Source organism: Zophobas morio, unplaced genomic scaffold, assembly GCF_036711695.1.
Source record: "Zophobas morio isolate AGI-343-1 ecotype UQ-CSIRO unplaced genomic scaffold, CSIRO_AGI_Zmor_V1 ptg000546l, whole genome shotgun sequence".
Classification (NCBI taxonomy): Eukaryota; Metazoa; Arthropoda; class Insecta; order Coleoptera; family Tenebrionidae; genus Zophobas; species Zophobas morio.
The window spans coordinates 199,803-227,776 of record NW_026972649.1 but is presented as its reverse complement, the minus strand read 5'-3'; the positions used below and the strand labels follow the sequence as shown (position 1 = coordinate 227,776).

Here is a 27,974-nt window from a genome sequence, read left to right as displayed (position 1 = left end):
AATCCCGCAAGAAGACTTTACATATGCATGTTTATTTTATTATAAATAAGAAACAAATCTTAATGCATATTTTAAAATATTTATAAAATATAGCTTTGTTACATATGTTCCTCAGTAGCTAGTATCAACTTACAATTTTATTCCTTAATTCTATAAAATAAAGGGCTTGAAATATATTTTTAAAAATTAATGTTTGTATTTAATAGAAAATATTTATCTTAGACCTGTCAGTGCCAGAATTATTTAAATTGTTTTTATGCTTTTAAAGCAGAAAAAATAGCATAAACAAGGCTTACTGAAAGACGAAAGTTAAATTGGGGGGTGGGGGGGAGGTGGGCAAAATTCACAAAATTACGATTCATAGCCCCAACAATTTCTCGATTTACGGGAGACGCTAAACTCGGTGCACTTTGCTTATTTGCTTATAGATTTATCCCACACAAACAAAAATTTTATTAAACAGCTGTGTACCTTAAATACTTTAATAAATATATGGAAATTCAAAATTTTCGGGCTCTTTATACTCACCAGAAAAATAAAAAATATAAAGTTTGGCAAGATGGCTTTGTTAAGTGGAATAAAAGTCTCTTTAGATTTTATAATTTTGTGTTTTCTTTAACTTTTTATGGATTATAATGAAATATTTGTTGCAAAAGTCTTAAATTTAAGTTAACAAACTTAGTGCTTTCAAAGATTTTTTTGTTGAACGAAAGCAATGAAAATATAGATTGTCACTTATTAAAAATGGGAGAAAAGTACTCGAAATTTACTGTTTTCTTTAACTACACTTAATTTGTGTTTGTCATGTTACATATATATTTAGCATACAGCAGGAGTTCGAAACAGAACGTTATTTAGTCTCCATCGAAGATTTTAATAATTCTGGTAAAGTCGTTTCCGCCTTGTGTACTCTTTAGTCCTCTTTAAATAGGCCACAGAGCTTGAAATTATTAATACCGAGAAGAATGTGCAACATAGTCACACTTCTAAAATTTCTAAAAGAAAACCGTTTTTTATACCTAAATCTCTGGTTTCTACGAATTATAGCTATAATACAGTTATGCCTTCAGAAGAGAGTCAGTTAAGCAAGAGACATCATCTTGAGGATCCAACAAGAGTTAGTCTTCTGCGCTTCGCAATAATTTTTTTTTTACAAAGTTTAGATTATTTTAGGAAATTATTAAATAAAATTTTCTCGCAGAAAACGAGTAACCAGAAATTACAAACACCTCGAAGTGATGCCGAAGTTCTCTCCTTGTTTGGCTATTCGAAAGGTAAATGTTTTCTATAATATATTTTTAAATCTATAAATAAAGCGTGTCGTACAGAAAAATCAACGATTACTTGCTCGTTGGATAATTCTGAAGTGATCCACAATAATAAGTTTTGCTAATTAGTTTTTAATCTTTTGCTCTTTAATAATTAATAAATCTGCTAAAGCCTCGTAGGCTTTAGCCCTCATGATCTCGCGCTTTGCTTTCCCGACAAAAATCTAATTGCTAGAGGACCTCCTCTGCCTTCTCCTTTAGCTTTGCATTTTGAGAGGTCCAATTATATTTTCAAGTGAATGTTTTGCTTAAATTTTTCTATTACTCAATTAAATAAAAATTTATAACAACTTTTATTTTTATTGTTTTTATAGGATTAATTTCTCGCTGGTGTCGTATTGAACATATTTTAATTTTTAATTTTAATTTTTATCAAAGTTTTTTTCAGTACCAGCAAACTTATTGTAACATCCTGCGTGATTACCTCAATTTTGTGACTTATAAAACTGCTCGGATTTACCACGAGGTTCCGCCCTTATCACTAATTTTGCTTTTTAAATATTTTCTTTGTGAAAGATCCTCTCAAGTGTAGATTTCTCACCATCTTTAGGAGTAGATTTAATTAATTCAGCAATCAAGTCAGAAAAGATTCCATTTTGCGAGCATGGAAAAGTTTTTTTAATTATTTATTTGCAGTCGAACAAATTTTTTTTAATTGAAATTTTGTAGACCAAATTATTTTTTGTGAAAAAAGAAGGCCCTAACAAAGGAAAAGGTTTTTTTGCTTGTAGTTCATCTAGAAGTAATTGCAATTTTTTCCAGGTTAGTTAATAATTTAGTTTCTTTCTCTTTTCTATTTATTAATAATAAATTTTCTTTTTTCTTTAAAAGTGGGAAGACGACTCTACTTACGATCTTTCGAAAAAAGTCAATTATAATTTAAAGGAAATTCACAAGGTAAGTTTTTTAAAAAGTTTACAAAGAAATTTTAAAGCGCCATTAATTTATTTTAATTTTTTTTAAACTTTAACGAAAAATAAAGTTTTTTTTCTTAATTCACTGTTTCGCTCATCACAAAAGATTTGTTTTTATATTTATATATTTCATAATAGTTAAGCGAGTTTGAACAATTTTGCATGAATAAAAAAGTGGAGTTTTATGGAAATTCTGAAGTGCAAATTTCAAAGCACGTAAGCTTTTATTACTTTTTTTCTTATTTTATTATTTAAATAATATAATATTCCAGGGCTTCTCCAGTAATTTAATCAAATTGCGTCTCTCCAGAAAACTTTCTTCCAGTAAAGCTTTTTTTACACTCTTTTTTTTCTTGGTTCATTATTTTTCTTACAATAAATTTTTGAAAAAAAAAAATCGATGATCATAGAAACTTACAGTAAGCAAGATTTGTGGGCTCTCTCTAAAGATCTGCGGTTCTCTTCCTGCTGCTTTGGGCTGAGCACCTTTTTCGGGCCAACCCTCGAGGGCGAGGTCATTCCTGTCACCTCAAACCACGTGGTTTGTTCGTCTGCTCAATGTTTTGCATGAGCAGGTGGAGCTTGCTTTACTGGGAAACTCGCCTTTTTCCAACGGAGAACCCGTGCACGCGATTCGTGTCTGCCACGCTAGTACAGAAGTGCAATGTTACGAAAACTTAAGCCGCCACATGGGGGACTCTACCACTTGTCCCATTTATGACTTTCTTTTAGGCCGGCAGACGCGTATGTGGCTCTCAGCCTGGGCTTTTTAGTGTTCCTATCTATGCTAATTTGACTCCATTTAAGAGAGCGGCACACCCACGCGGACCCTGCACATATCTGTGTCTCAAAAGTTTGAGTTGGTTGAGTCTTTTATAACTAAGTTAGGGTTTCTTTTGTTGGCAAAAAAAAATATAAAAAAATGTAAAAAAAATTCCTTATTTTTGTGAGTGTAGATATGCACTTAACAACGACCAATCATTGGCTCTGAAAAGGCTGGCAGACATGGTGTGAGCTATCCAACAATTTTGTTAGGAAAAAGCATTGTAAAATACTTTTTTTTTCCAAGATGGACAACCCCGTCTCTGTCCCTATTCTGCTTATCCACGGCGTTTTTGGGGCTGGTAATACTTTTTCTTCGTTTAGTTATTATTATTATACAGCGAAGTTAATATATATATAAATCCTAACTAAACAAAGATTTTTTTTATCGGCAGGGAAAAGTTTTCTTCTTGCAGTAATGGTACTTTTTCTAGTGGAACTGTTTGATTTGGGTCTAAATTTTTTAGTATTCTATAATTTTGGATTCATTTAGTTTATATATTTTTATTTAATCAAAATAATTCAATTTTTCTATGAACATTGTACAATACTTTTTTATTTCATATCTAATTATGCTAATATTAATTTTTATTATATATGTAATATATTTTATTTATATTATCACCGGTTATTACTAATTATTTATTATTTATATTTACACAGAATTTTTTGAATTGTGTCAGTTTTTTTATTGTAATTAGCAACCAATAAATGATTGAGAATTATTCAAACGCAACCAATTAATTAAAAGACAAGCATTTAGTGGATACTAAAATAAAATTTAGCTATTTGAATAGTTTTTTTTTCATTTTTAAAAATCGACCAATCTTTATAAAAATAATTGTTAACATACATGTTTTATATATTTTTACTTTTTTTATTTGTAGCTATAGGGAGTGATGGTTAAGGGTTAGGGTAAATATATAAAGGTCACATAGAAGACTAAGTTTTTTATGGCTTCCTCTTTTCTCTTTCTCTTGTTGTTTTAGGTTGCCTGCTGTGTACGGGCTGGTCTAGATTTTGTGTAGTGATAAACGGAATAGTTTAATAAATAATATATAATTTCTTAGTGTTAAATAATATATATTATACTTATATAAGACATTTTTTATTATTATACAGTGTCAAGCTAAAAAAAGAACTAACACATTAACCAATTAATGCTAAGCTGTATGTTAATAGTTCTCACTACTAACAAGTGAATATAAAAAGTGATGGTCCTAATTTGTATTTTATAGTGATGATAAACAGTTAATAACTTGACTTGTAATTATTAATAGTAATAATTTAATTAAATAGTATTCTCAAAAAAAACACTCAATAAACTTTTGGAATCAATATTACATGTGTAAGTAATGAAAACCAGTTTAAAAAAAAAATTTAAAATTTATAACGATTATTAATATAAATTTAGTAAATAATAGTACATTATTTTAATTATATTAACTTCAAAATAATTTTAAATGTTAATACTTATAACAGTCTATAAAAAACTAATTATTACGAAGAAATTATGTTTTTTAACGAACTCATTTCCATTTTTATTATTATTAATATAAATATAGTTAGTAAATATTAATTATTCCTTGAATTATTAAATAAATAAACAGAAAATAATTATGCATATCAATACTTTCAATAGTTCAATAAAAAACTAATTTTAAAAATGTTTCAAGTTTTTTAGTACTCCTTTTTATTATTATAAAAAGAAATTTGGTGAATAATGAAGTATTATGTTGTGTATAACCAACGAATAAAAAAAGATAAATATTATAAGTTTAATTAGTTTTTGTAATAAAATGGGAAAAACTTATTATTTCTATTTTATTTTATATTAATAAGCAAGCAATAATATTAAAAATATTTTCTTTTGTATAATATAAAAATTTATTATAAATAATAAGGGATAAACCCTTTCCAACTTTTTTTTTTATTAATAAAATAAAATAAAAGATATTAATTTTTTTTAAAATTAATTTCATTATTTTTATTGCAGAGCACCGCCCGAAGTTGTTAGGGCCTCCCTGGAAAATTATGCTGTGCTCAGCCAATAACGTGGCCGTGGACCGCATTCTTCTATCACTACTGGCACTGGACTTTGATGGCTTTGTGCGGGTAGGGAGCATGCGGAAGATTGCTAAGCGAATTCTCCCACTCAGCTTGCACACTTCCTCGCAGGACATTGCTGATTTGAAAGCCATGCTAAAGGACGGTTAGCCCCTTCTTATTGGTTTTTATTATGTGTTCCTGGTCACCATTGACCGTTGATTACTAGACTCGCTTTCCCGGGAAGATCGGGAATATGTCCGGCAAACTCTACAAAAAGTACAGAAAAAAGAAAATGAACAAAAAGTCTTGAAGGTGCGCGTGGTGGGAGTCACGTGTCTGGCTAGCTGCTTTCCCTGTTTAAATGGTTTTTCTTTTCCGGTTGGCTTTGCACTTTATTACAATTTTTTAATGACAAAAATTTTAATGGTCCTTTTTGTTGGATAGATTATAATTCTCGACGAATGTAGCCAAATCACCGAGCCGCTCTCCTGCTTGTCCATAGCCCGTTTCCATTGCAACAAACTGGTTGCTCCTCTCTGTTTCTTTTGAGCCGTGATTGTTTGTGTCGTGGTTATCCTTAGATTTTAGTGGGCGATCCGAAGCAGCTTCCGCCCACCATTACGGCAGTCGATCACGCGAGCAGTTTTAAAAGTTTTTTTTTATTATATAATTTTTTTTAAGCGATATAATATTTCAATTTTCTTGTAAATTTACTTTTTAGTGAGTATTTGTTTTTTTAATCTCTTAACGCCAAGTGTTACAATTTTTTTCTATAATTTTTTAATTAAAGTAAATTTTTTTATTAAAATGTTTTAAAATGTTATAAAATTAATAAAATTTTATTATGATAAAAAATTTTAGTTTTAAAATATTTATAATAATTTTATATTTCATATTTATCTTTTAACAAATTTAATTAATAAAATATTTTATTAATTAAACTTAAATAGTTTTCAACATTCATTTATTATTTTGTAAATAATAATTTTTGGTATTTTTCATTTAAACTTCCCAATTATAATTTTTTTTATTTATTGCCTTCAATATAAATTTTTTTTCTATAACTCTTCAGACTTTTTATGTTATTATAACACATTTTTTTACTTGTTGCCTGTAATAAAATTTATTTTTAATACTTTTTTTTATACTTAAAATAAAAATATATATATAGTTCAGAAAATATATTAATTCCAAAATTTATTTTATTTATATATTAATATCTAGTAGTAAATTTAAACTTTTTTTATAATATCTATAAATTTTGTTATATAATTTTGAAATCCTTTTAGTTTTCTACTAAAATTTTTACTTTTTTACTTTTGTGAAAACTTTTAAATTTTATTTATAATTATCTCTATTAACATTTAATATTGTAAACAGTCTTATAGATTTTACATTAATAGGAATATAAGTTGCATTAAAAAAATTATTATAATTTTATTGTAAAGTTAATTTTTTATTTATACTTTAATAATTTATTTGATATAAAAAAAAAAATTTTGATTTTTATAATAAAAACACTATAAACCATTTATTTTACTGTAAATTTCTTTTTTTTATTTAAACGTTATAATTTATTTAATATTATTAAACAATTAAGATTTATATAACAAGCTTGAAATAACGTATAAATAATTATTTTAATTTCATTATAAAGTTAATTGTTTATTTAAACTTTTATAATTTTATTTAATAATTTCCAAAAATTAAGTTTATATTATAAATTTTAAGTAACATTTAAAAAATTATTATAAATTTTATTTAAACTTTTTAAAATTTATTTAATATCTTTAAAGCAATTAAGATTTTTTTGATAAAAATTTAAATAATACAAAGATTTATTTTAACTTTTATATAAACTTCTAAAATTTACTTAATATTTTTAAAACAATTAAGTTTTATATTGATAATTGATAACTATTTTTTTCCTATTTTCATGATTAGTAATATAAAAATTAATTTAACTGAATTAGAAATTTTTTGAAGATATTTTTAGCATTAGGCAAACCTATAATTATATGCTTTAAGATTTTTTATAGTAAACTATTAATAAATATATTTATTAAGTTTATATCAAATACTAAAGCTTTATAAAATTAATAATATTCTTTAAAAGGCTTTTACTAAATTTTTTTTTATTAAAATATAAACAAATAATTTTTATAATTACATAGATTTCACTTTTTCACTTTTTAATAGAATTAATTTATTCACTCGTTATATATAATTCTACTAATTTTTTTATAAATTTGTTTAATAAATATATATTTTTTTAAAATTATATAATAAAATTTTTTTATTAAAATATATAATATATAATTTTTTTTATAATTTAAATCTATAACTTTTTAGTGTAATATTATTTTTATTGTATAATTTATTAACTTTCTACTTTTATTTAGGTAGTATTTATTTTTAGATTTTTATATAAAAAGTTTAAGTTAATAGTGATTTACAAATTTTTTATGTATTATATTAATTTTATTTTAAAATATTTTTATTATAACTTTAAAAATATTCAAAATATAAAAAATTCAGAAAATATTTTTATATTTTTTAAACTTAATTAAATTATACTTTTATTTAAGCAGATTAAGTTTTTTTAATTACTTTTAAAAATTCATTATTTTTATAAATAAATTATATTGTTTTAATTAAAATTTTTTTCGAGATCTGGAATTCACACTTTTTGAACGCCTTTTAGCATGTGGCTACGAGAAGATTTTTCTAAAAACGCAGTACAGGTCTGCTCTTTATGGCTTCTTTACCGACTTAATAATAATAATTTTCTGATTTTTATATTAAGTTTTTCCTGTTTTAATTCATAAATTCATTAAATTCTTACTACTTTCATTATAATTTTTGTTATTTTAATTTATTTATTAATTACTAGAACGTATTTTAATTTTTATATTCATATTTTATTAATATTAAAACGTGAATAAACCAGCGGCTGTTTTTTTTTGTTTATAACTGGATGATTTTCTGGCGCCAACAGTAACCACAAGAAATAATGAATCCTCCATTTCTTTCTATTTTCATTTGATTTACATGTTTTTTATTTCATTTTTTTAATTTATTAATTTTATACATTATATAAAGACTGTAAATTATATTATTTTTCCTACTAACTTTTTACTATTTGCCGATTTCCTTTCTGTAATTTTTCTGGTCTAAATATTTTACTGTGCACACTTAGTTTTTATTACAACTTTTTGAATTATTTAAGTTGTATTTAAGCATTTTGAAGTTTTTTAAGGTTATATAATTTTTGCTATTTTCATTATAGTTTTTTTTTAAACTATTCTTTTTTGAAATCTTAATGTTATTGCTTACTTTTTTCTTATTTTTTGACTATGATAACAATTTTATAATAATTATGTATTCTTTTTTTTATGTGGTCATCAATTTTATATTTATTTACTCAGTTTACAACAAAAAATTTATTAAGAGTTTTTTTTGTTATTTTAAAACAAAAGTTTACTTTTTAATTTTTACTTTTCATAAATTTTATTATTTTTAATTCCCTAAAAGATTTTTACCCGTGAATAAATTATTTCGATATTGTCCAGGTGTCATCCTGAAATTTCTCGTCTCGCCAGCGATCTTTTTTACGACTCGCAAGTGGTGAGCGGGATTAGCAGTGCGGAAAGAGTTCCTTTACTCGAGGAACTTCCTTGTTTGCTGTTTGTGGACGTCGAAGCCAAGTCTCTAATTTTTTTTAAGTTGTATTTTTTTATTTTATTTTCTAACTTTTTATTATTTTTAAAATTTTTTTACGAGCTTATAAAAAACTACTCAGCACAAGAAAATCTCAGTAAAATGTAAATTTTAGATATATTTAAATTTTAATACTGAACTAAAAAAAATTAATTAATTTCTTAAATTTAATAAATAATTAAAAAGAAGTTAAAAAATATCTAAAATTATTGACGTAATCTAAAAAGTTATCAAGTTTTTTATAAAATTATATAAAATTATTTTTTTCTCAAATATTTTTCTAAATAAAATTTTACTTCTAGTAATTATTAATATTTAATTAATATTTTTTGTTAAAATTTTTTATGAACATTTAAAAATTATGATACAGTAAATTTTTTATATGCAAAGAACAATAAATTATTTTGATTTGTTAGTCAGGAAATTCGAGATCCAACTGGAAGTTATAAAAACCTTAAAGAGGCTCACGTCATTAGTGAAGCCCTCAAGCGGTTTTTTTTTTGCTTCCGCTTTTTTTTTAAGAAAATAATTTATAATCAATTATTAAAATTATTTATTATAGTTTGGTTGTCTTTGGGCTCTCCACTGCTGAGATCGGCGTTATTTCTCTCTATAAAAGCCAGTCTCGCTGGTAATCTGGATTTACTCATTTTTTATATAAAAATGAGAAATTTGGATCTTTTTACTTTTAATGTTAAACAAATTTGTAATTAATTTTTATTTTAAATAAATTTTTGAGGTATTATTAAATATGTAAATCTGGTAATAAATTAAGAATTTTTTAATTCTGGTTTTATAAATTTTTTATTAGTTTTTTGATTATATTAGTTTTGAAGATTTATAATTACTTTTTAAAAAAAAAATTTAATAATTTTTTTTGGTTATTAAATTTGCAATTTTGTTTTAAAGATTTCTGTTTGCTTTTTTAAAATTCTTATATAAATTTTTTTAAAAATTATTAATTTTTTAATTCTGATTTAGTAAAATTTTTTTTGGTTATTTGATTTAAATGTTAAATAATTCAAAAGCAGTTTTTAATATAATTTTACTACAAAACTTCGAAGATTTTTTTTTTTTTAATAGCTTTTATACTTTTTTTCTTCAAAATTGTTTATGTCATTAATAAGTCTATTAAAGATATTAAAAAATATAAATTTATTTTTATTCAATAATTTATATTTTTACTATTAATTTACTAAAAAAAACTGCTCTATTATGTATAACAGAATTATTATTACAAACTTTTGATCAATTAAAAAAGTATAATTATTATTAATATAAATTTTTTACATTTACTTGATGCTACTTTTTTCTTTCATTGTTTTTTATGTGAATTCTAATAAGCATTCAAGAAATTTACGGTGAATCTTGCCAGCAGCCCGTCATGATCTCCACTGTCGATGCGTTTCAAGGTAATTCGCATTCTAACTTTAATATTTTTATTTTTACTAAAGATTTTTTTTTTTGGCGAGGCGGCGAAAGAGAAGTGATTTTACTTTCTACCGTGCGGATCTCTTCGGATTATACTTTTCTGGAAAATGAAAGACGAGTGAACGTGGCCTTAACCAGAGCAAAGCGGTCCGCTAGCAAACTAAATTTATTTTTATTTTTTTTTAAAAAAAATTTATAATAAAATTTGTAATACAATTTTTTAATAGACATCTTCTCATTTTCGGATCTCTTAAACATTTACAGAAAAATAAATTGTGGGCTAAAATAATAAATTACTGCGAAAGTAATTTTTTTTTTAAAATATTTATATTGTATTGGATTTTGTAGACTGAATAGTCATTTAAAATGAGTATAACTATTACTAGCGCCCATGGCGCTGCGGACTATATTCTAAATTTATTTTATATAAAAATTTATAACTTCCATTTTTTTTTTTTTAGAAAAAAAATTTGTTCGGAAAAGTGATTTCCTTTTCAAAACTGCCGAAGCTGAAAGTTCAGCTGATTTATGAAAAACCAATTTGCCATTAATTATAATTCGTTTTTTTAAAAAGAAAATTATTTTTTTTAATCACATAAGCGAGCAGAAAGTTCCGAATTTATAAACAAACGTAGAAATTTTTTTTATTTTTATAAAACCATCATTATTTTAATTGGCTATTCTGCTGTATTTAGCTTAAAAGCTCGGTAATCCTCGTATAAATCGTTGGTGCGTTCCTTGAGATCGTGCAATCCGTGGCGGACCAAAATGTTGCGCACCTGAAAGATTTCATAATAATTATAATTTAGAAAAATGCTGATCAGAAAAAAAAGTGCTCAACAGTATTAAAATCGCAGTGTTCGTCATTTTCAATTTCCACGGCTCCCCACGTGTATTGCCGACCGTAAACCTTTAATAAATTTTTACGTTTACGCATTTAAGTAAAATGTCACGCACAAAAAAAATTAAAAAGAAATTAAAAAAAATTCGCTTTGACTGTTATTATTCATATTATATAAAAAATAATTTCAATCAATCATTTTTTAATTTTACTACAATAACATCTTTACATCACACGATTTGGCTGATTTGCTTCATAACAATTTAAAATTAATAATTATCCGTATAACCTCTTTCCCGCCCACGCGGATCTTTGAATTACTACTGACGACAGCGTACGGCATCGGTACATTAGCGGAAGTGGTGCTTACGTCATCATCATCGCTGTCAACTATATAAGTTTTTTTTTCCAACGCAGAATAAGGTAAAACGATTAGCAATTATAAAAAAATTTTAATAGAAAAATAACGAAAATAAAATATTACTACTGAAATTAAAAATTAATAACTTAATTAATTAATTAAATTAAGTTATATTTATACTCAAAAAGAATAGCTACGTTACCAAAGCTTACAAGGCATATTAATATAAATTAACAAAAAGTATATTATAAAATATTTTAACAAATTAGAAATAAATCCGAATAGTTAAAAAAAACTTCGAAAGTTTAAAATTTTAAGTTAAATATATAGAAAATTTTAATTTATAAATTTAAAAGTTTTATATAGAAAAATAGCAACTTTACTAAAACGAATCAATCCAATTCAAGTCAATTTTTACATAAATATAGTAAAAAATAATCATGCGTTGTATTTGAATTTTATAAAATAAAATTTTAAAAAAAATATAATAATAATTAAAGATGGTAAATTTAAACAAAAAAGTAGGGACTTTACTAAATCATACAAAGCAGATTTTAATATAATTAAAAAGCAGTTATAAATATAAATAATTAAAATTATTAAACAATTAAAAATAAATTGTATTAACTAAAAATTAAGAATAACAATTTAAACCAAAAAATTGCAACTTTACTAAATCGTAAAAGCATATCTTTATATAAAAAACATTTTGAAAAACATTTAAAAGTATATTGATATAATGAAATTACAAAAAGGAACTAAAAGTATTTTTGTTAAAATTAAAGGGCAACTTAAATGATTAATTTAAATAATCCTTTTCAAAGTTAATTTATGCAAAAAAGTATAGCCACTTAACTAAATCTTTCATGGCATTTTTTATTAAAAAATAACTAAAAAAAATTATATTTAATAGAATGTATATAAGATAATTAAAGATAAAATTAAAAAAAAAGAAATACAAAGCATAAATTAATATAAATAAAAAACTACAATAAAATTTTTTGAATATAAATTTATAATACAAAAAAAGAGAAAATGATATATATTATCTAATAAAATAATAAAATTAAATTTCGAATTTATAAAAAATTAACGTTTTCAAAAAAGGAAAATTTTTATTTATAAATATTAAAACTAGTTTAAACAAAAATGATTAGCGATTTTACTAAATCTCACAAGACAAATTTTAATAGCATTAAAATGAAAATCTTTTATAAAATATAATAAAATGAAATTAAATAAAAATTATAAAAATTTTTAAATATAAAAAATTAAAAATTAGAATTTTAAATATAAATTTGAATAGCAAGTTTACTATAACTTACAAGGCATTGAGTAAATCTTTATGTTGTGCTTAAAAATGTCCTCCATCACTTTGTGCTTCAGAGCGCCTATTTCGGATTTCGTTAAGGTATCCGCCTTGGCAATAAGCGGTATAATATTAACTAGATTGTGGAGCTTTTTGAGAGCTGTAGTTATTAATTGAAATATAAATTATTTTTATTTAAAAAAACCTAAAAAAGATTAAAAAAAAATTAATAAATAAATACGTTGAAATAATAACTTAAAAAAGGGATTTAAAGAATAATTTAAAACATTTACGATAAATTGATACAAAACTGAAAAAAGGATTAAATTTAGTTTTAAAAAATATTTACGTTCCATAAAATATAGAATACTAAAAAAAGAAAAAATAAATAATCACGGTAATTAACAGACTAAAAAAGGGTATAAAAATTTTTTTTCGTTATTTTGTTTAGATTTCAAAATAAAAGGATTTAAAAAAGATTTTGTTAATTTATATATAGTCCAAAAAAAAAATTTTAAAAAAACTGAAGTAAAATTAATTAAGGCAAAGTTAAAAAAAGAAAAGAAAAGATATTACTTTATTGATGAAATTATAATCTACTAAAAAACATAAGGTAGTAGTTATTTCATATTTTTGTGTAATAGTGAGCCACGCACAAGAAATAATAATTAATATTTAAAATTACACAAAATAATAACGATGATAAATAATATATCATACAAAAACTGAGTCACACCCAAGAAATAATAATAATAAATAATAAAATAATAATAGTTACTGAGCCACGCATTCGAAATAATAAAATATGACAGTGAAATAAAAGAAGCACGCACATGAAAAGGTATTATTCGACTATAACCTGTAACGTCTAAAGGACGCAAGCCGTTGGAGTTTGGAGATATGAAGTAGCAAAGAGCATCAACGCGATTGTCTACGATTTTCGATCGCTTTACCTTCCCTTCTTGCTCGAGATACTCGTCTAGTTTTCTTACAATATATTCATAAGCCGGTGACCAAGTGTTCGTGTTGTCCACAGCATCTTTTTTATTATAAAAATAGAATTATACGTTTTTGTAGATGTTTGAAGGTATTAAGTATAAAACAATTTTTTTAAAAAAAAAGTACTAGATTATGGCAATAACTAGTAAAAAGCTACAATTTTTCTGTAGATGAGGATCATATTTATACCACCAAATTACCTGCAAATCCCACAATATCTAATATCGTAAGTTTCAGCTTTACTTGTTGATCCAGAAGTTCTCGCTCGACTACGCGAATAGATGAATTGGGTTCCATCCTTTGCTCTTTTAAGCCAGTCTTAAAAATTTTAAATCTAGGCAAGAAGCGATAAACAAAATAAATAACCAGCCGTCTTATATTCTTTATCCTCTCCAAAGTTTTGTTGAAAAAGTGAGTTTACAAAAGTTGTCTTACCTAACCCGGCCTCGCCCATAATCTATAGTGAATAAATTGTATAGATAACGCAATTCTCTTAAATTCATCTTACCATTAAAGAAAACTCAAATCCTTTTTTTACAGACTTTCTATGAATCTGAGCAGGAAGATTAGCAAACCCAAGGTTCGACATTTTTACTCAGACAAGTTACACTTCTAAACTTTTTGAATAAGCAATCGAACTTTTCCGAATCACGAAAACTAATTTAAAACAAATTTAGCGCTAATCATCCCGCTGGCAGCCAATAAATCCCAAGTATTGACCAATTACTATTCGATGGGCGAACTAAAAAAAAAGATCGGCAAAAAGTTTCGTTAAATGAAAATTAACTAGTTTTCATTGTTACTTTTACTACAAAATAGTCTTTATTAGTTACTTTAGTTTTTAGTTTACAGCATAAAAAGAAGTGGTTAGTTTTTGATTATTATTAACAATAATTATTTTTATGCCCTCAACAAGCTTTATCGGAAGTATTTTAATATTAAACTTACATCGTCGCACAATTTATGTTATTAACCTCGTTAGTGGTACAACTCTAATTAGAATTTTTTTTTGTTTTAAAATCGTTTTGTTATAACAAAGGACGGCTTTATATTTTTATGTACATAACTTTATTTAAATCTTAAAGCCATCAATATTTACAAAAATCTTTCTAAATTACCCCCCCCTAGCTATTAATGATACATATAATAAAGGCGCATACTTTATTAAGAGATTTGTTTATTTCAGAGTTGCTAATAAGATAATTACTATTTGTAAAGAACGGTATGGCATACTGGTGGTTGTAGAGGGATCACCAGCTTATATATGTAGCACTAGTATCCAGTACTATAATATCGATACTATTACGTGCCGCTCCGCACTAGCAGCGGATACAAGAGACAAAGACACAAGACAGTACCAAAGTCTAGAAGACCCAATCTTTAATGGTTTTGATGGTAGTATATTAGATTTAAACTTTTTACAATTTACAAGAAGTTAGTTATTATGTTTAACCTAGCTTTAAGCTTGTAACAGTAATGAAACAAACATAATATATTTAAAGACCTTCCTAACTTTTTAGCTTCAAAAAAACAATTGTTTGATTGAACGTGCTTTAAGTATTCAATACGCGTTAAGCAAGGTGGAAATTGAGTTATGAATATATTATTTCAAACCTACAAAATATAAAGAAACAATATTTAAGTTTAAAAAAATGAAATAAATAAGTAAACTTTAAATTTAAACAATTCACTTTACTATACCCTCCAATTATTAATTTTAAATTGGTTTACAATCTTACATTATTTTTTTCTAACGCAAAATATATATAATATATACTTAACGCATAAAAATTATTGATTAAATAGATGAACCACTACAACTTTTAGCGTATAAAAGAAATCTTTCCTACTGCTAAAATTATAAAAATTATATTTTAAGTTCTTTACGACTTGGTATAGAACAATAAATTAAACAAACGCACGTTTGGTAATGGCTTACCCGTAAACATATTTAATTTATTTGAGCTTAAATTAGTTTAACCAATATTTTTATACACAGACTTTTTTTTTAGAAATTAGTCAAAGTAAATCTTAAACAAAAGAAATATCGTAATACTTGCCAAAGGCATAAAAACTTTGTAGTCACTTTAAAAAAACTGTTAACTTTTGAAGAGTCGGTGGAAAGTTTAACAACTATGGCACTAAAAATAGGGTATCTTAAAAGTTTTTCTCTATTGATAAAAAGTGTTTTAGGTAAGCTAATACTTCATAAATAAATCGTAATATGAATAATTTTATAATTGTCCCCGGTACACTTAAATAAACCATCTCACTCGTGAACGTTTCGAAAAGTGAAAGTCTTAATAAAAGAGAGTTAAATAAACTATAAATTTATCAATTAGAATAAATTATTCAGATTATCAACATAATAGAGTAACAAAAAGAAGAGTAGGAAAGCATATCAGCGGAAAGAAAAAAGGCGAAAGTCGTGGATTCTCAAAATTTTGCCGTATAAATTTTTTTTTTACAATATACTATAAATTGACGCAAAGTAAACTAAACATTTTTAAGGAAAAATAAATTTACGTTAACAGAAACAAATTTAGAGAATAAACTTAACGCTTCAACCATCTTTTTTGTTTTAAAAAATATTTTTACTCAACTATTAAGTGGTTCGTACATAAACAATTATAGAATTTATACTTTTTTTTACGAAACAACGTACAATAAAGAGTAAAAAATATTATAAAATTTATATAATTATGTACTTCAATATTAATAAAGATATGAAAATAAGTTTCCTTAACAGTTGTGAGGTAAACATGAAATTTTTCAAGGAAAAAAAATAAAAATTAAAAATTAAATGAAGTTATAATCCTAAATATTTTATAGATATTTTAGTTAAACATTTTTTAATAGCCTATAATATTTGGAGTTTTTATTTAACTTTTACTTTTTTTCAAAACATTTCAATGAAATTCTCTGCTTCTCCATTTTCTTATTAACTTCGTGGACGAAAATAAAAAAATATATATTGGATTGTAAAAAAGCAATATAAATCTACAACAAAAAAAGTTTCCAAATAAGTAGAACTCTTTTAAAAAAAAAGTAAAAAATTAAAAAATAGATTTGTTTGAGATTTATCCCACTTTATTGCATTTTCTTTAGAGATGGTCAAGTAATAATTTATAGTATAATTGATCGTACAAAGTAAAGATTTGCACTTTTTAATGATAATAATAAATAATATAAATCTTTTATAGAAATTATTTTCCAAACATGTAAAATTCTTTAAAAATTGAAGCAAAAAATTAAAGTAAATTTATACAAATTTAATACAGCTATAGTAACATTTTATAATAATAATAATATAGATAGATATCTGTTAAAAAAAATTCCCTTAAGTAAATCTCAAAATAAAAGTAAAAATTATATATATTGATTTATTTAAATTTTATGCTGCCTTATTGCGTTTTCTCAAAAGAGAATCGCTACTACTACTTTTACAGGCGTCAGAATGTTTCTCAGATTCAACTTTTTCGTTGATTTTTTTCTTATTAGAGAGCCCAAGATCTTCTCCTACACAATATTAATTTAAAAATTAAAAATTAAAAAAATAAATCCAAGCATAATAATAGTATAAAACGAAGATCTTATTATTTTAAAAATTATTATTGTTGACGAAACTTTTTGATTGGGTCTTATTAAAATAATAATGAAATGCGTCATTTTACTGGCTAGAATTAGTAAACTCGAATTTTAGTGGTTACTATTGATATAACTATTATTCTATTAAAAAGTTTCTAACGTTACCAACTATGATATTTTATTAAAAAATATATAATACGTCTAAAGTTATATAATAAAACTTAACCAAATATTAGTTATTATTATAAAATATTATTTATACATAAAAAGTGAAAAATGTAGTATAATTAATAATTATAGTTATAGTTGGAGATTATTATTTAAAAGATACTATAAATATAAATAAATCTATGGCGAAGAAGAAAGGTTAGTAACAATAAAAATATTTTATAGAAACTTTTTTTTATATTGAAAAATTTATATATATTTTAGCGGTTTTAAAAAAAATTTTTAAGAAAATTTATTGAAGTCATTTCAAATATTTATATAATATATATTTAAAAAAAGTATTATGAAAAAGGTCACTATAAATTTATCATCACCTTTTTAATTACTCAATAAGTAAAATAAATTAGTTTAATAATAAAAAAATATTAACATAAATTTCTACTACAATTTTAATAAATTTTCATAAAAATATAATCAAAAAATAAAATTTCAAAACTTCATCTTAAAAAAATGTTAAATCCAAATAACCCTAAAAAGTTTATTATTTTTAATAAAATTTTATACATAAGTTTTTATCACAAATTTATAAATTTATTTTACGAAAAAAACTCAAAATCAAAATTTTTTAAAGAAGAATTTATATTAAAAAAAAATTACAAATTATTTTATTTAATATTATTACCGGAAACGCCAAACTCGTTTATGCGGGAGTGGTCGACTGGGTATATCCATAACTGATACAAAAAGCAGAAGAAAACAATGTCATCGCGGAAGCAAGCCAGTCGGTGCATCATCGGCATTTTTATGATAAACGCAAAAACTATTGAAATTTTTTTCATAAAAAAACTTGTATTAAGTGAATAAGCAAAAAAAAAGTAGTGAAAATAGATCGCTGGCTTTTTTTTATAACAAACATGATACTAATGAAATTAAATTTTCATAAGAAATTGGTATCAAGTTAAACAAGAAAAAAGGGTAACGAAATAAATAGTTGGCTTTCTTATAATAGACAGGAAAAATAATGAAATTAATATTCATAAAAAATTTTGTATAGTGAATTAGCAAAAAAAGTTGTGAAAATAAATCGTTGGCATTTTTATAATAAACGCAAAAACTAATTGTATCTTTTTAATAAGTTTTGTATCACTTAAATAAGCAAATAAGTAGATTTAATATTTTTATAATAAACATGAAAAATAATGAAATTAATTTTCATAAAAGATTTTGTATAAAGTGAATAAGCAAAATAGCAGTGAAAATAAATTCGCTATCATTTATATAATAAACTTTTATAACTAATATTGGACTCTTATAATAAATCTTGTATCACTTTAATAAGCAAAGAGTAACAATAATTAATTTGCATTAAAAATTGGTATAGCAAAAAGAATAACGAATATAAATTAGCATTTTGATAACAAATGAAAAACTAATTTAAATTTATTATTTCAATATTAAAGGTAACAACAAGGAATTTAAATAAATTTGTTTATAATAAGGTAATGCGCAAGGGCAGTGCACAAGTGATTACATAAGTCGGGCTCGCGCACGTGCTGCAGGTATTTTTTTTTTCTGTTTGTTGTGCGGTGGGATTTATGATAATCAAATAAATTTAATTCGACTTACCTATATTATATCACTTTATTGTCTATAATATACTTTATATTACCTATGTTATACTACTTTACTTCCTATTATATACAAGTTTTCGAAACCTAGTGAAATCAACTTAAAAAAAAATAAAATATCATCTTTTTATAACAAACGCAAAATCGGGAATATTGTATTTTTCTCAGATTTACTTATAAAATACATTTTATAACTTTCTTACTATAAAAAAAATTATAATTATAAAATTTGTGTAAAAATTTATTTTTATTAATAAAAAAAGCATTCTTCTTTTTGTAAAGTAATGAAAGTTTTAAAAAATATATAATATTCATAATAAAAAGTTGATTAAATATATGTAAATTCTTCAAGTAATTTAAAGAGAAATAAAAAATCTAATTCATATTAAATTTATTAATATTACTAATTAATTTCTTTTAAGTTCTCTTTTTTTTTAAAAAAAATTTAGAAGTCCTATAAATAATTTTATTATTTGAAAATTATATTTGTCAATTACATAAAAATAATATTGAAAATAATTAATACAATTTGCTTAAATAAATCAATATTTTATAAGAACTTATAAATGATATATAACTTTCAAATATATTAAAAGGCTCGCAGTCGCCTGTAAAAATATTTAGAAGGGAATATAATTAAAGTTTTATATAATTTCTAACAAAATTATTTAATAAAAAATTTCTTTTAATAAAAAAAGAAAAAAAAAATCAATTCATTAATGAAGATATTATAAAGTTAATAAAAATTTATATAACAGAAAACGCATATAGTCTATAAAAGTAGTAAAAATTTGAATAAATTTTATACAATAAGCAATATTATTCAAATTTATAACACAAAAATAAATCTAAATTACTTAAAAATACAACAAAAAAAAATGTAAATATATTTATTTTTGAACAAGTTATAATAATAATTTTCCTATAACAGTTGTCATTAAAATTAGTAAAAATTTTATTGAAATGCAAACATATAAATTAAAAAAATTAAAAAAAAAATTTTAAAATTAATAATTTAATGAAATATAATAAAAAACTAAATTTAATAATAAAATTAAAAAGTTGATATTATTTATAAATAACTTCAACAAAAATAAAGAAACTAAAAAGTTTTTATTAATAGTGGTTTGAAGATTTATACAGTTAATTTAGTACAAAATAATGCATTTTTAAAAAAAAATTAAATTTTTTAAATATTTTTGTAGTAAAAGTATAAATGGTCAGCTTTATTAGTAAAAATTAGTAATTATACATATATTAAAAAAATAATATAATTTGTTAATATAAATCTTTTATTAATAAAAAATTACCAGCTAAGTAATAGTTTTACTAAAAAATGATAAAAATATAAAATTTTAAAATTTACTTTAGATTTAATATAATCTGATAATGAACTGATTCCAATCTAAATAGCCATTATTATAAACGTATAATATTCATATAATCCAAAAAAAAGTATTGGAATTCTCAATCCAACTCTTATATTTGGTTCTCTCAGGACTGTTAAGGACCAATTTGGCGCCTTTTTTCGCCCAATCTTTTATGCGACTGTGAAAGGAATTTCTATTCCTTGCGCTTTTTTTTTTGTCCTTTTTTCTTTTAAAAAAAAAAACTCACCGTCGTCTATAAAAGTATTAAAAGCTTTATAAGTAAGCGCTCGCCACGGCAGGTGCGCCACCGATTTCATTCGGTAATTGATGAACAATTGAGGAAGCATTAATATAAACCCAAACAGATAAATATAGCCAGTCAGCGTTGAGAGGATCCACGAGTACCTACCACAAGTAAGAAAAACGGATCATAAAGGGCCCAATCTTAATTTATAGGCAGTTATTAAAACTGATATATAATAAATTGTAAAGTAAAGTTGTTATAGGTACTATGTATTTGATAATAATAAAAACAAAAAAAAAGAGAAAAAAATTCTTGAAATAAGTAAAAAAAAATTATAGATATATATTAATAATAATAAAAGTATAAAAAAACAATTATAGAAAACTCTCTTATCCTTTACATTCCGCAGTAAAAAGTATAAATAAGCTATTAAGATAAAAAGTAAATGTTAAATCAATTCGGTTGAAACTTAGTAAGTCATTAATAAAAATTATCGGTGCTTTTCGCACCAAACAAAAAAAATAAAAGAAAAAAAAGTTCCCCGATGGAAAATAAGTGCAAATTAGTAGTTTATTTAGGTACCATCCGCGGTGCTCGTCAAACCAGAGAGAGTAAAGAGCGTAGCCGGACATAAGCGGCAGCAAAGCTTTCATCATCCAACTAACATATAACAAATATAACAAAACAACATCTGTGTAAATCTAGATATTTCATTAATCGCAAAGCCGTGACTCATCGTTTAAAAAACAATGATTGGCTCACCCAGTGGCTTTGGCGTCTGCAACTTCAGTATCTTCTTCCTCAGCAGTAACTTCGCCCAAAGAAATTGAAAACGGAAAAATAGAGATGGTCAGGCGCAACGCTTTTTTTAGTTTCCATAAATTGATTAGTGATTGAATGCCGACCTAAATTAATTTAAGTAAAAAAACGTGATTTAGAAAGATTTATAAAACGCATACTGGAATCACTACTAGTTTGCTGGCATCGTTATCCAGTAAATAGAGAAAAACAATAACTTCAGTGACTAAAAGTGCAATAGAAGAAAAAATAAATAACATTTTTAATAAAAATTAATGCAGAATGCAGAAAAATAAAAAGCCTGCTTCAAGAAGCACAGCACGAGAGGAAATGCCTCGCAGGTTTTTTCTTTTTTTCCTTTTTATAATAAATTTAAATAACAAAACAAAACGAAGAAACCAATGCACCAGTAAACCACGTCGTTTTTGAAGGCCAAAAAATCAAAAAGCAAATGGACGAGGGAGACAAAAAGAGTAAGAAATAAGACCGCTGGATTGTAACGAGTAAACAAATCGCCGATCTACTTTTTATATATATAGTATAATTAGTATAGGATACTTAAATTTTTTAACTTGGAAGAGGAAATTTTAAAAGCAAGAACTAGGATATTTACTGGAAAATTTTAATTTATAAAATAATTAAAGATTCCGTGTCAATAATTTGATTTTTGTACGCACAACCTCTTTCTACTTATATAAATATTATTAAAACAAGTAGAGCTTTTTAACTAATTTAATTATTTTCTAAGTTCCTCTATCCATTTAAAATTTATTACCTTTTTGAAAAAACTATACGTTTACTTTCATATTAACTAAAATTTTTCACCTTATATATTACTACTAAACTCTTCTATAAATAGTTATTTTTTTCTTTTCAATATATGAGATGTTAATTTTAATCGTACAGCTTCAATATCTAATTCAGAAAATCCGTGCTGCTCGAGTAATTTAAATCCGGCCTGAAGCTCGTTCATAATGCGAAATCGCCCTGAAAAAAATTACAATTTCAAATTGTGTGGCGGAGAGAAAGGTAGAGTGGAAGATGGCGGCCTCCAGCGGTTACCCAAACTGATCGGCGACCACTGAAAAAGAAGAGAAAAGGCTGTAGTTGGTTTGGCCGGATCAGAAAATTGAGAAAAAGGTATGTAGTTTTTTCGGGAAATTAACATCATATTGTTATAAATGATCGGGAGGTAATTCCGTTTATTCAAGGAGACTCTTAAAAAAAGTAAAAGGGAAATTTAATTATGAGGTTCAACGAAATCTAAAAAGAAGTTACTTTAAATGCATCGAAATGTCGTAAGGAATTTCATCTTGTGGAAAAATAGTTTGATCTACTACAAGTCGCAAGTCTACAGAACTGGATAAAATATATTTCAACTTTTAAAAAGTGGCCGTTAAAAAAAAAACTAGTGAGAGGTAAGTCACCGTGCGATGTGCCACTGAGGCTGCAAAGAGGAATCGTTTATACTAATATTGGCGGAAAGCAGATTCCTCGCTTGCTTGAGAGGCTTTATTAACTTTAAAAGATTGACACACTGGTAAGTTACCTCCTAGTTTGTTTATTTTTAATATTTTATAATAACGTTAACAATTATATATATAAAAAATAGTAAAAAGCTTATTATTAGATGCAACGGGATCAAAAAATATTATCAAAAACCAAAATATTTTGGTTAAATCGTAAGACTGCATTGTGAAAAACACAAAAAAAATGAAGTTAGATAAGAGGAAAGCAATGGTACTAACATTATTAAAATTAGATGTACTTAGCAAATTACTAAGCCTCTTGCCTTCTTCAGTGAGATAAACGTGGAGGTAAAATCTTTTTATTCTTAAAATTTTTATAATTTCCTGCGAAGGTATAGAAAGGAAAGCGGTAAGTTCCTGACTTTTATCGTGTTTGTAAAGTAGATTGCTTTGATTGAAAACTAATAAGCCTGTATTAATTGAATGTTATTCCGCCAGTAACTCAAAAATTATATATTAATAAAACAATTATTTAAGGAAGAGCAAGGCTTGGCGTCCTGGGAGGCAAAGACGCTCATCTCAAACTTCTGACCAATTTTATAAATATTGGAAATGCCTTTATTTTCTGTCATGTATTAAAAAAAAATTAGCTTTAAGAATACAATAAATAATAAAGAAACTCTAAGAAAAAACTCAGTTAAAACTATAGTTGACAAAACATGTTATATAAATTTATACCATTCTCCGCAGTTTTTGGGAAGTAAAAATAATAAAACTGGTAAGATAAAAGCAATCCATAAGCGAAGGCTGCGCCAATAGCTATCTGGTTGAAAATCGACATACTGACAAAAGTGCTTTTTAACTTTCCGTAGCACGCCGTACTCCACGACTTTTAAACAAACCAACAAAAATATATAGTGTGACAAACTAGAACTTCTCCGCAGACTCTGTAGCAAAAACAGAGTAGCTGAGCGAATTACAACAGACCTTCTCAAATGAAAGGGAAAGAAAAAATACTTAGTTAACATGAAATATACTTTAGTGTTCCGCTTTTCCTATTGGTAGCTTGAAATTATTAACTTCTTTGTTCAAGCATTTAAGCGTAACCTTTTTACGTTTTATTATCAAAATTTCTAGCTCAAGAAGGTTTTGTGTGCCGAAAGCTCTTACAAAAAAAAATAGGTAAATTCGACTTTTAGCGAGATTGCTAAAGGGGGCCTTGTATGGACGTGTAATTTAAAAAATGGAAAGGCTGCTAAAAAAAGTTACTAACCATGATAATAAATATTTAAGAGCAGTTATGAGGCGAAAAAAAAGAGAAGTTACAAATTATGAATCATTAAAATTATTTATTTACTTAAAGCTTAAAAGAATTTAATTCACTTATCCCTGTAGAAAGCAAAGAATAGTATGATACCCGTTGAAAGGCTCTTCAATTTATAAATTTAAGACTTCGTATCTTACCGCTTATGCCTCTAGCAAATTTAAGCCAACTTACTATAAGTAAAACAATATTTAACATTAAAATCTAACACCTTATTAATTATGCGATAGCAAATAAAACTTTACTTAAAGTTTAATTCTTGATCTGCCGTATTTATTACATTTGCGCAAAACACACTTCTGTACAATATCCTTCTAACTTCAAGGAGTAAAGGTTTAAGCTTATGTTTCAGCAATAGTTTTATGAAATAATTACGGAGTCATGTATGAACTGCTTAAAGTCGGAATCAAAAAGAAAATATTTGGTAATATCTTTGAAAAAGATTAGAAGTAAAAATTGTTGCGTTAGAAAATGTATTACGTCTTTTAGTTTAAAACTTGTGTCCTAAGGACTATGCAAACTATAATAACAACCAGGCAAAGCAAAATAAACGCCTGTTTGCAATCAACTATACGCGAATGCAAAAAAAAAAAAATTACACCAGTTTTTTTAAATAGCATTTTTAATTTTTAGTTTTGAAACACAGAAAAATCTTAAATTATTACATAATTAAAGTCCTCTAAACAGCTTCCGTTAAACAAACTAAAGTCCCTCAGAATAAATCTAGACTGAGCTATCTTTAAAGGTACCCAGAACCCAATTAACGAATTAGAGTATAAATATATTAAAAATGAAAAAAATTTAACTAGCTTATACAAGAACAAACTTAACAAATAGCAAACCAACATATAAAGTAAAACATAACCAAAACTCAATAAGATAATAGTTTAAAAAGTAATTAAATATTTTGCTTGCTACATATTTTACTACTACAAAGGCAAACACACCGTAAATGAAACGAAATAAGCGAAATAAAGAGTTGCACAAATATTACAATAAGGTACCGAACAGTGTAAAACTACATAGTTTTAAACAAGGTATATACTATTCTAATCAACCACAAAAAAGTTATCGAATTCATTGTAAATTTTTTTGCTAAATTTATATAAATAGCCGTCCTCAAAAAGGTAAACAGATACATACAACAAAATTTTATGGTTTTTAATAGAAAGCACTGTTTTGTTTAATAACTTTCTCATTGGTTGATTTCAGAGGCGGTAAATCTTCGAAAACTTGTGTTTTGTAGGCAGTAAAGTAATATAATAGAGGTAATACAAAGTATATTATAGACAATAAAGTGTATAGTATAGGGAAGTCGAAGTACTAGAAAGCACTTTAAATTTATTTGATTATTATAGGCTCTCCAAGCGCACCAAACTCAACTGCGCCACAATTAGAGAAAAAAAATAACTGCAATAGGTACACGAACCAAACTTACAGAGAAACACGCGCACTACCCTTGTATGTCACCCTCTTTACTATAAACACATCTAAAAATGAAAAGCTACATTCAAACCGTATTTTTTTCTATTATGTGGGTTTTACTAGTCTTAAGTTTCTAAAATTGGTATATAATAAGCTCTAAGTTATATAATATAAAAGATTGTATAATATAGAATATAACATTATAATATAGAGCAATAAAAAGGTTTCCAAAAAGAAATTTATTTTATAAAGTACACTGAGTTACTCATTAGCAGATAAAATTGTGAAAGTGACAAATAATTTTGTCATAATAAAATTGTGAAAGTGACAAATAATTTTGTCATAATAACACAAACCCATAACCCATAAAATTTTCTAAAAATTGTTCCATTCTTTCAAAACTATAATTTATTTTTATATTTTTGACAGAATTCAAACCTTTTTCCTTATAGTTTTCCTTAAAAGATGTTTTTGTCCACGCCTTGAACTAAATTTTATTATAATCTTAAAAAAGAATGTGTTTTTTTTATAGATAAATATTGATCAGGCAATCCCAAGCCTTCACTCATTGAACAATAATAACTTTTTTTATTATATTTAAGACTTTAAGGAACTGTAATTACTCTTGCCATTTGAGCCAGGAAAATGGTGGGGTGCTTAAAAACCACATGCATGCATTAATTGTTCAGTATAGATTCTCTTTTCGCAACCTTTGTTAGTTAACGAGCTTTTTTTACTTGGTGACCAAGCATAAATGGTTAATATCAACTTTTTCTTATGTATTTTTATATTACAAAGTATTATTATCTTATTAAAAGTATTTCTTTGAAATTTAATTTCACTAAAATTATTAATTAGGGCGATATAAACCCTAAAGCTTTTCCTTGTGCAAGATCTGAGCTGAGCGTTGCCATACTTGACTTAATATCACAAGCTTGTAACTACAAACAATTAAAAAAGGGAGCAAATGAAGCTACCAAATGTTTAAATCGTGATATTGCTGAGTTTATTGTAATGGCTGCTGACACTGAGCCCTTAGAAGTTTTACTTCATCTCCCTTTGGTACACTTATAATATGCCTATTTCTGTGGTATGCTTTTTTTTTAATTTTTTATTTTAGGTTTGTGAAGATAAGAACGTTCCCTACGTTTTTGTGCCTTCCAAACAAGCACTTGGACGGGCAAGCGGCGTTTCGCGTCCGGTTATAGCTGTAGCCGTTTTAAGGAAAGAGGGGAGCCAGTTAACTTCTCAAATCTTACGCATAAAACTTGAAATCGAGAAACTACTTTATTAAACTATTTAAGTCCTTATTAAGTAATTATAAGATGGTTGTAAATTTAGATTATTCAGTGTTCATGTTTGTGTTTGTTGTAATAGGTGATTTACTCTTTTTAATAATTTTTCAATAAACTATTGTTACTACTGTTTATCCTATTTAATTCTAAGTCGGTCTACAACAGGACCTTGTGGAACACCTCTAGTTAAGCTATTTGTCTTTTTTAAAGCAATAATATAAAGCTTTTCTTACTAAAAAATAGTTTTTTTTAATCCTCATCTAAAATCTTCATATTCCAGTAAACAGTTTAATCAAACAGATTTTCTTTTGATGCCTGCAGTTGTTAACTTTTTAGTGTTATATTTCACTCCTATAATTTTTAATTGTTTGGAGTATAAATCGCCTTTTTCAATAAATTTGATAAATTAGCTGTGAATTTTTAGTTCGTCTTTCGATACTTAGCTCTTTTAATCTTTTACTTACTTCTGGTATTTTCGTATTCGTCACTTTCCAGTTTAGTAAAAGAATTTTTATTATAAAACTTAAAACAATTAAAATAGCAAAGACATTGAAATTTTTATAACAAAGGAAAAAATTTATGTAACTAGAAAACTTCTTTACCTTGACTCGATATTTTGAGAGACTGAGAGATAACATGTTCATATCTTTATTACCTTAACTTCGTTAAAATATCGTTTCGATGATGAATGCTTTACTCATTGTTGAGGCAACTAAAGGCGTTAACTTTGTTTTGGGGTAGCTGCGAGGTTTTGCTGATTAGTACCTTAAAAAATATAGATAATAGCAATTAAGTAAGCAATTATTATTTTAAATGGTTATAAAAAAAAATACTACAAATTTACTTATATAACTATTAAAAATCACTTTAACGATCTTAACTAAAACATAT

At 24.9% G+C, this 27,974-nt stretch overlaps 5 protein-coding genes across 5 annotated transcripts; 3 read left to right on the top strand and 2 right to left on the bottom strand.

The window, feature by feature from the left end:
* The first annotated feature begins 1,056 nt into the window (after positions 1-1,056).
* On the top strand, positions 1,057-3,256 carry LOC135121294 (uncharacterized). The gene is made up of 9 exons (XM_064045613.1): positions 1,057-1,117; positions 1,202-1,274; positions 1,329-1,383; positions 1,441-1,545; positions 1,707-1,794; positions 1,845-1,940; positions 2,818-2,986; positions 3,050-3,125; positions 3,199-3,256. Exons 1-9 carry the CDS (start codon positions 1,061-1,063, stop codon positions 3,254-3,256), a joined length of 777 nt encoding a protein of 258 aa, XP_063901683.1. The 5' UTR covers positions 1,057-1,060.
* A 1,921-nt stretch (positions 3,257-5,177) lies between these two features.
* LOC135121302 (5'-3' DNA helicase ZGRF1-like) lies at positions 5,178-10,810 on the top strand. The gene is made up of 12 exons (XM_064045618.1): positions 5,178-5,276; positions 5,340-5,491; positions 5,558-5,638; positions 5,695-5,764; positions 7,785-7,857; positions 8,686-8,820; positions 9,250-9,324; positions 9,396-9,464; positions 10,178-10,245; positions 10,306-10,411; positions 10,492-10,568; positions 10,726-10,810. The coding sequence occupies exons 1-12, from the start codon at positions 5,189-5,191 to the stop codon at positions 10,794-10,796; spliced, it is 1,065 nt and encodes a 354-aa protein (XP_063901688.1). The 5' UTR covers positions 5,178-5,188; the 3' UTR covers positions 10,797-10,810.
* Positions 10,811-10,912: 102 nt separating this feature from the next.
* LOC135121298 (septin-7-like) lies at positions 10,913-14,376 on the bottom strand. Its single transcript, XM_064045616.1, has 8 exons — positions 14,283-14,376; positions 14,141-14,231; positions 13,975-14,079; positions 13,635-13,814; positions 12,792-12,935; positions 11,395-11,495; positions 11,106-11,174; positions 10,913-11,043 (listed from the first exon to the last, which is right to left on the bottom strand). The coding sequence occupies exons 1-8, from the start codon at positions 14,361-14,363 to the stop codon at positions 10,942-10,944; spliced, it is 873 nt and encodes a 290-aa protein (XP_063901686.1). The 5' UTR covers positions 14,364-14,376; the 3' UTR covers positions 10,913-10,941.
* A 2,792-nt stretch (positions 14,377-17,168) lies between these two features.
* Positions 17,169-24,006, bottom strand: LOC135121293 (lipid scramblase CLPTM1L-like). Its single transcript, XM_064045611.1, has 15 exons — positions 23,778-24,006; positions 23,566-23,664; positions 23,319-23,509; positions 22,998-23,122; positions 22,849-22,929; positions 22,633-22,787; positions 22,475-22,557; positions 21,978-22,090; positions 21,872-21,927; positions 21,732-21,796; positions 21,535-21,677; positions 21,355-21,432; positions 20,776-20,933; positions 18,213-18,350; positions 17,169-17,293 (listed from the first exon to the last, which is right to left on the bottom strand). Exons 1-15 carry the CDS (start codon positions 23,878-23,880, stop codon positions 17,169-17,171), a joined length of 1,713 nt encoding a protein of 570 aa, XP_063901681.1. The 5' UTR covers positions 23,881-24,006.
* Positions 24,007-26,498: 2,492 nt separating this feature from the next.
* LOC135121292 (NHP2-like protein 1) lies at positions 26,499-27,082 on the top strand. The gene is made up of 3 exons (XM_064045610.1): positions 26,499-26,545; positions 26,647-26,850; positions 26,909-27,082. The coding sequence occupies exons 1-3, from the start codon at positions 26,543-26,545 to the stop codon at positions 27,080-27,082; spliced, it is 381 nt and encodes a 126-aa protein (XP_063901680.1). The 5' UTR covers positions 26,499-26,542.
* Positions 27,083-27,974: the final 892 nt, after the last annotated feature.

Excerpts from the sequence above, each read along its gene's own strand:
- LOC135121293 (XM_064045611.1), bottom strand. The coding sequence starts at position 23,880 with ATGTCGATTTTCAACCAGATAGCTATTGGCGCAGCCTTCGCTTATGGA. Across the intron at positions 22,930-22,997 it reads CCTCAGTGGCACATCGCACG|TTCTGTAGACTTGCGACTTG; the intron begins GTGACTTACCTC and ends TATTTTATCCAG. Across the intron at positions 20,934-21,354 it reads TTTGACGAGCACCGCGGATG|GTACTCGTGGATCCTCTCAA; the intron begins GTACCTAAATAA and ends TACTTGTGGTAG.
- LOC135121294 (XM_064045613.1), top strand. The coding sequence starts at position 1,061 with ATGCCTTCAGAAGAGAGTCAGTTAAGCAAGAGACATCATCTTGAGGAT. Across the intron at positions 1,795-1,844 it reads CTGCTCGGATTTACCACGAG|ATCCTCTCAAGTGTAGATTT; the intron begins GTTCCGCCCTTA and ends TCTTTGTGAAAG. Across the intron at positions 2,987-3,049 it reads TCTTTTAGGCCGGCAGACGC|AGAGCGGCACACCCACGCGG; the intron begins GTATGTGGCTCT and ends ACTCCATTTAAG.
- LOC135121292 (XM_064045610.1), top strand. Across the intron at positions 26,851-26,908 it reads TTTTACTTCATCTCCCTTTG|GTTTGTGAAGATAAGAACGT; the intron begins GTACACTTATAA and ends TTTTTATTTTAG.
- LOC135121302 (XM_064045618.1), top strand. The coding sequence starts at position 5,189 with ATGCGGAAGATTGCTAAGCGAATTCTCCCACTCAGCTTGCACACTTCC. Across the intron at positions 5,277-5,339 it reads GAAAGCCATGCTAAAGGACG|ACTCGCTTTCCCGGGAAGAT; the intron begins GTTAGCCCCTTC and ends GTTGATTACTAG. Across the intron at positions 9,325-9,395 it reads ATTAGTGAAGCCCTCAAGCG|TTTGGTTGTCTTTGGGCTCT; the intron begins GTTTTTTTTTTG and ends TATTTATTATAG.
- LOC135121298 (XM_064045616.1), bottom strand. The coding sequence starts at position 14,363 with ATGTCGAACCTTGGGTTTGCTAATCTTCCTGCTCAGATTCATAGAAAG. Across the intron at positions 13,815-13,974 it reads AGATATTGTGGGATTTGCAG|ATGCTGTGGACAACACGAAC; the intron begins GTAATTTGGTGG and ends ATAATAAAAAAG. Across the intron at positions 11,044-11,105 it reads AACACTGCGATTTTAATACT|GTGCGCAACATTTTGGTCCG; the intron begins GTTGAGCACTTT and ends GAAATCTTTCAG.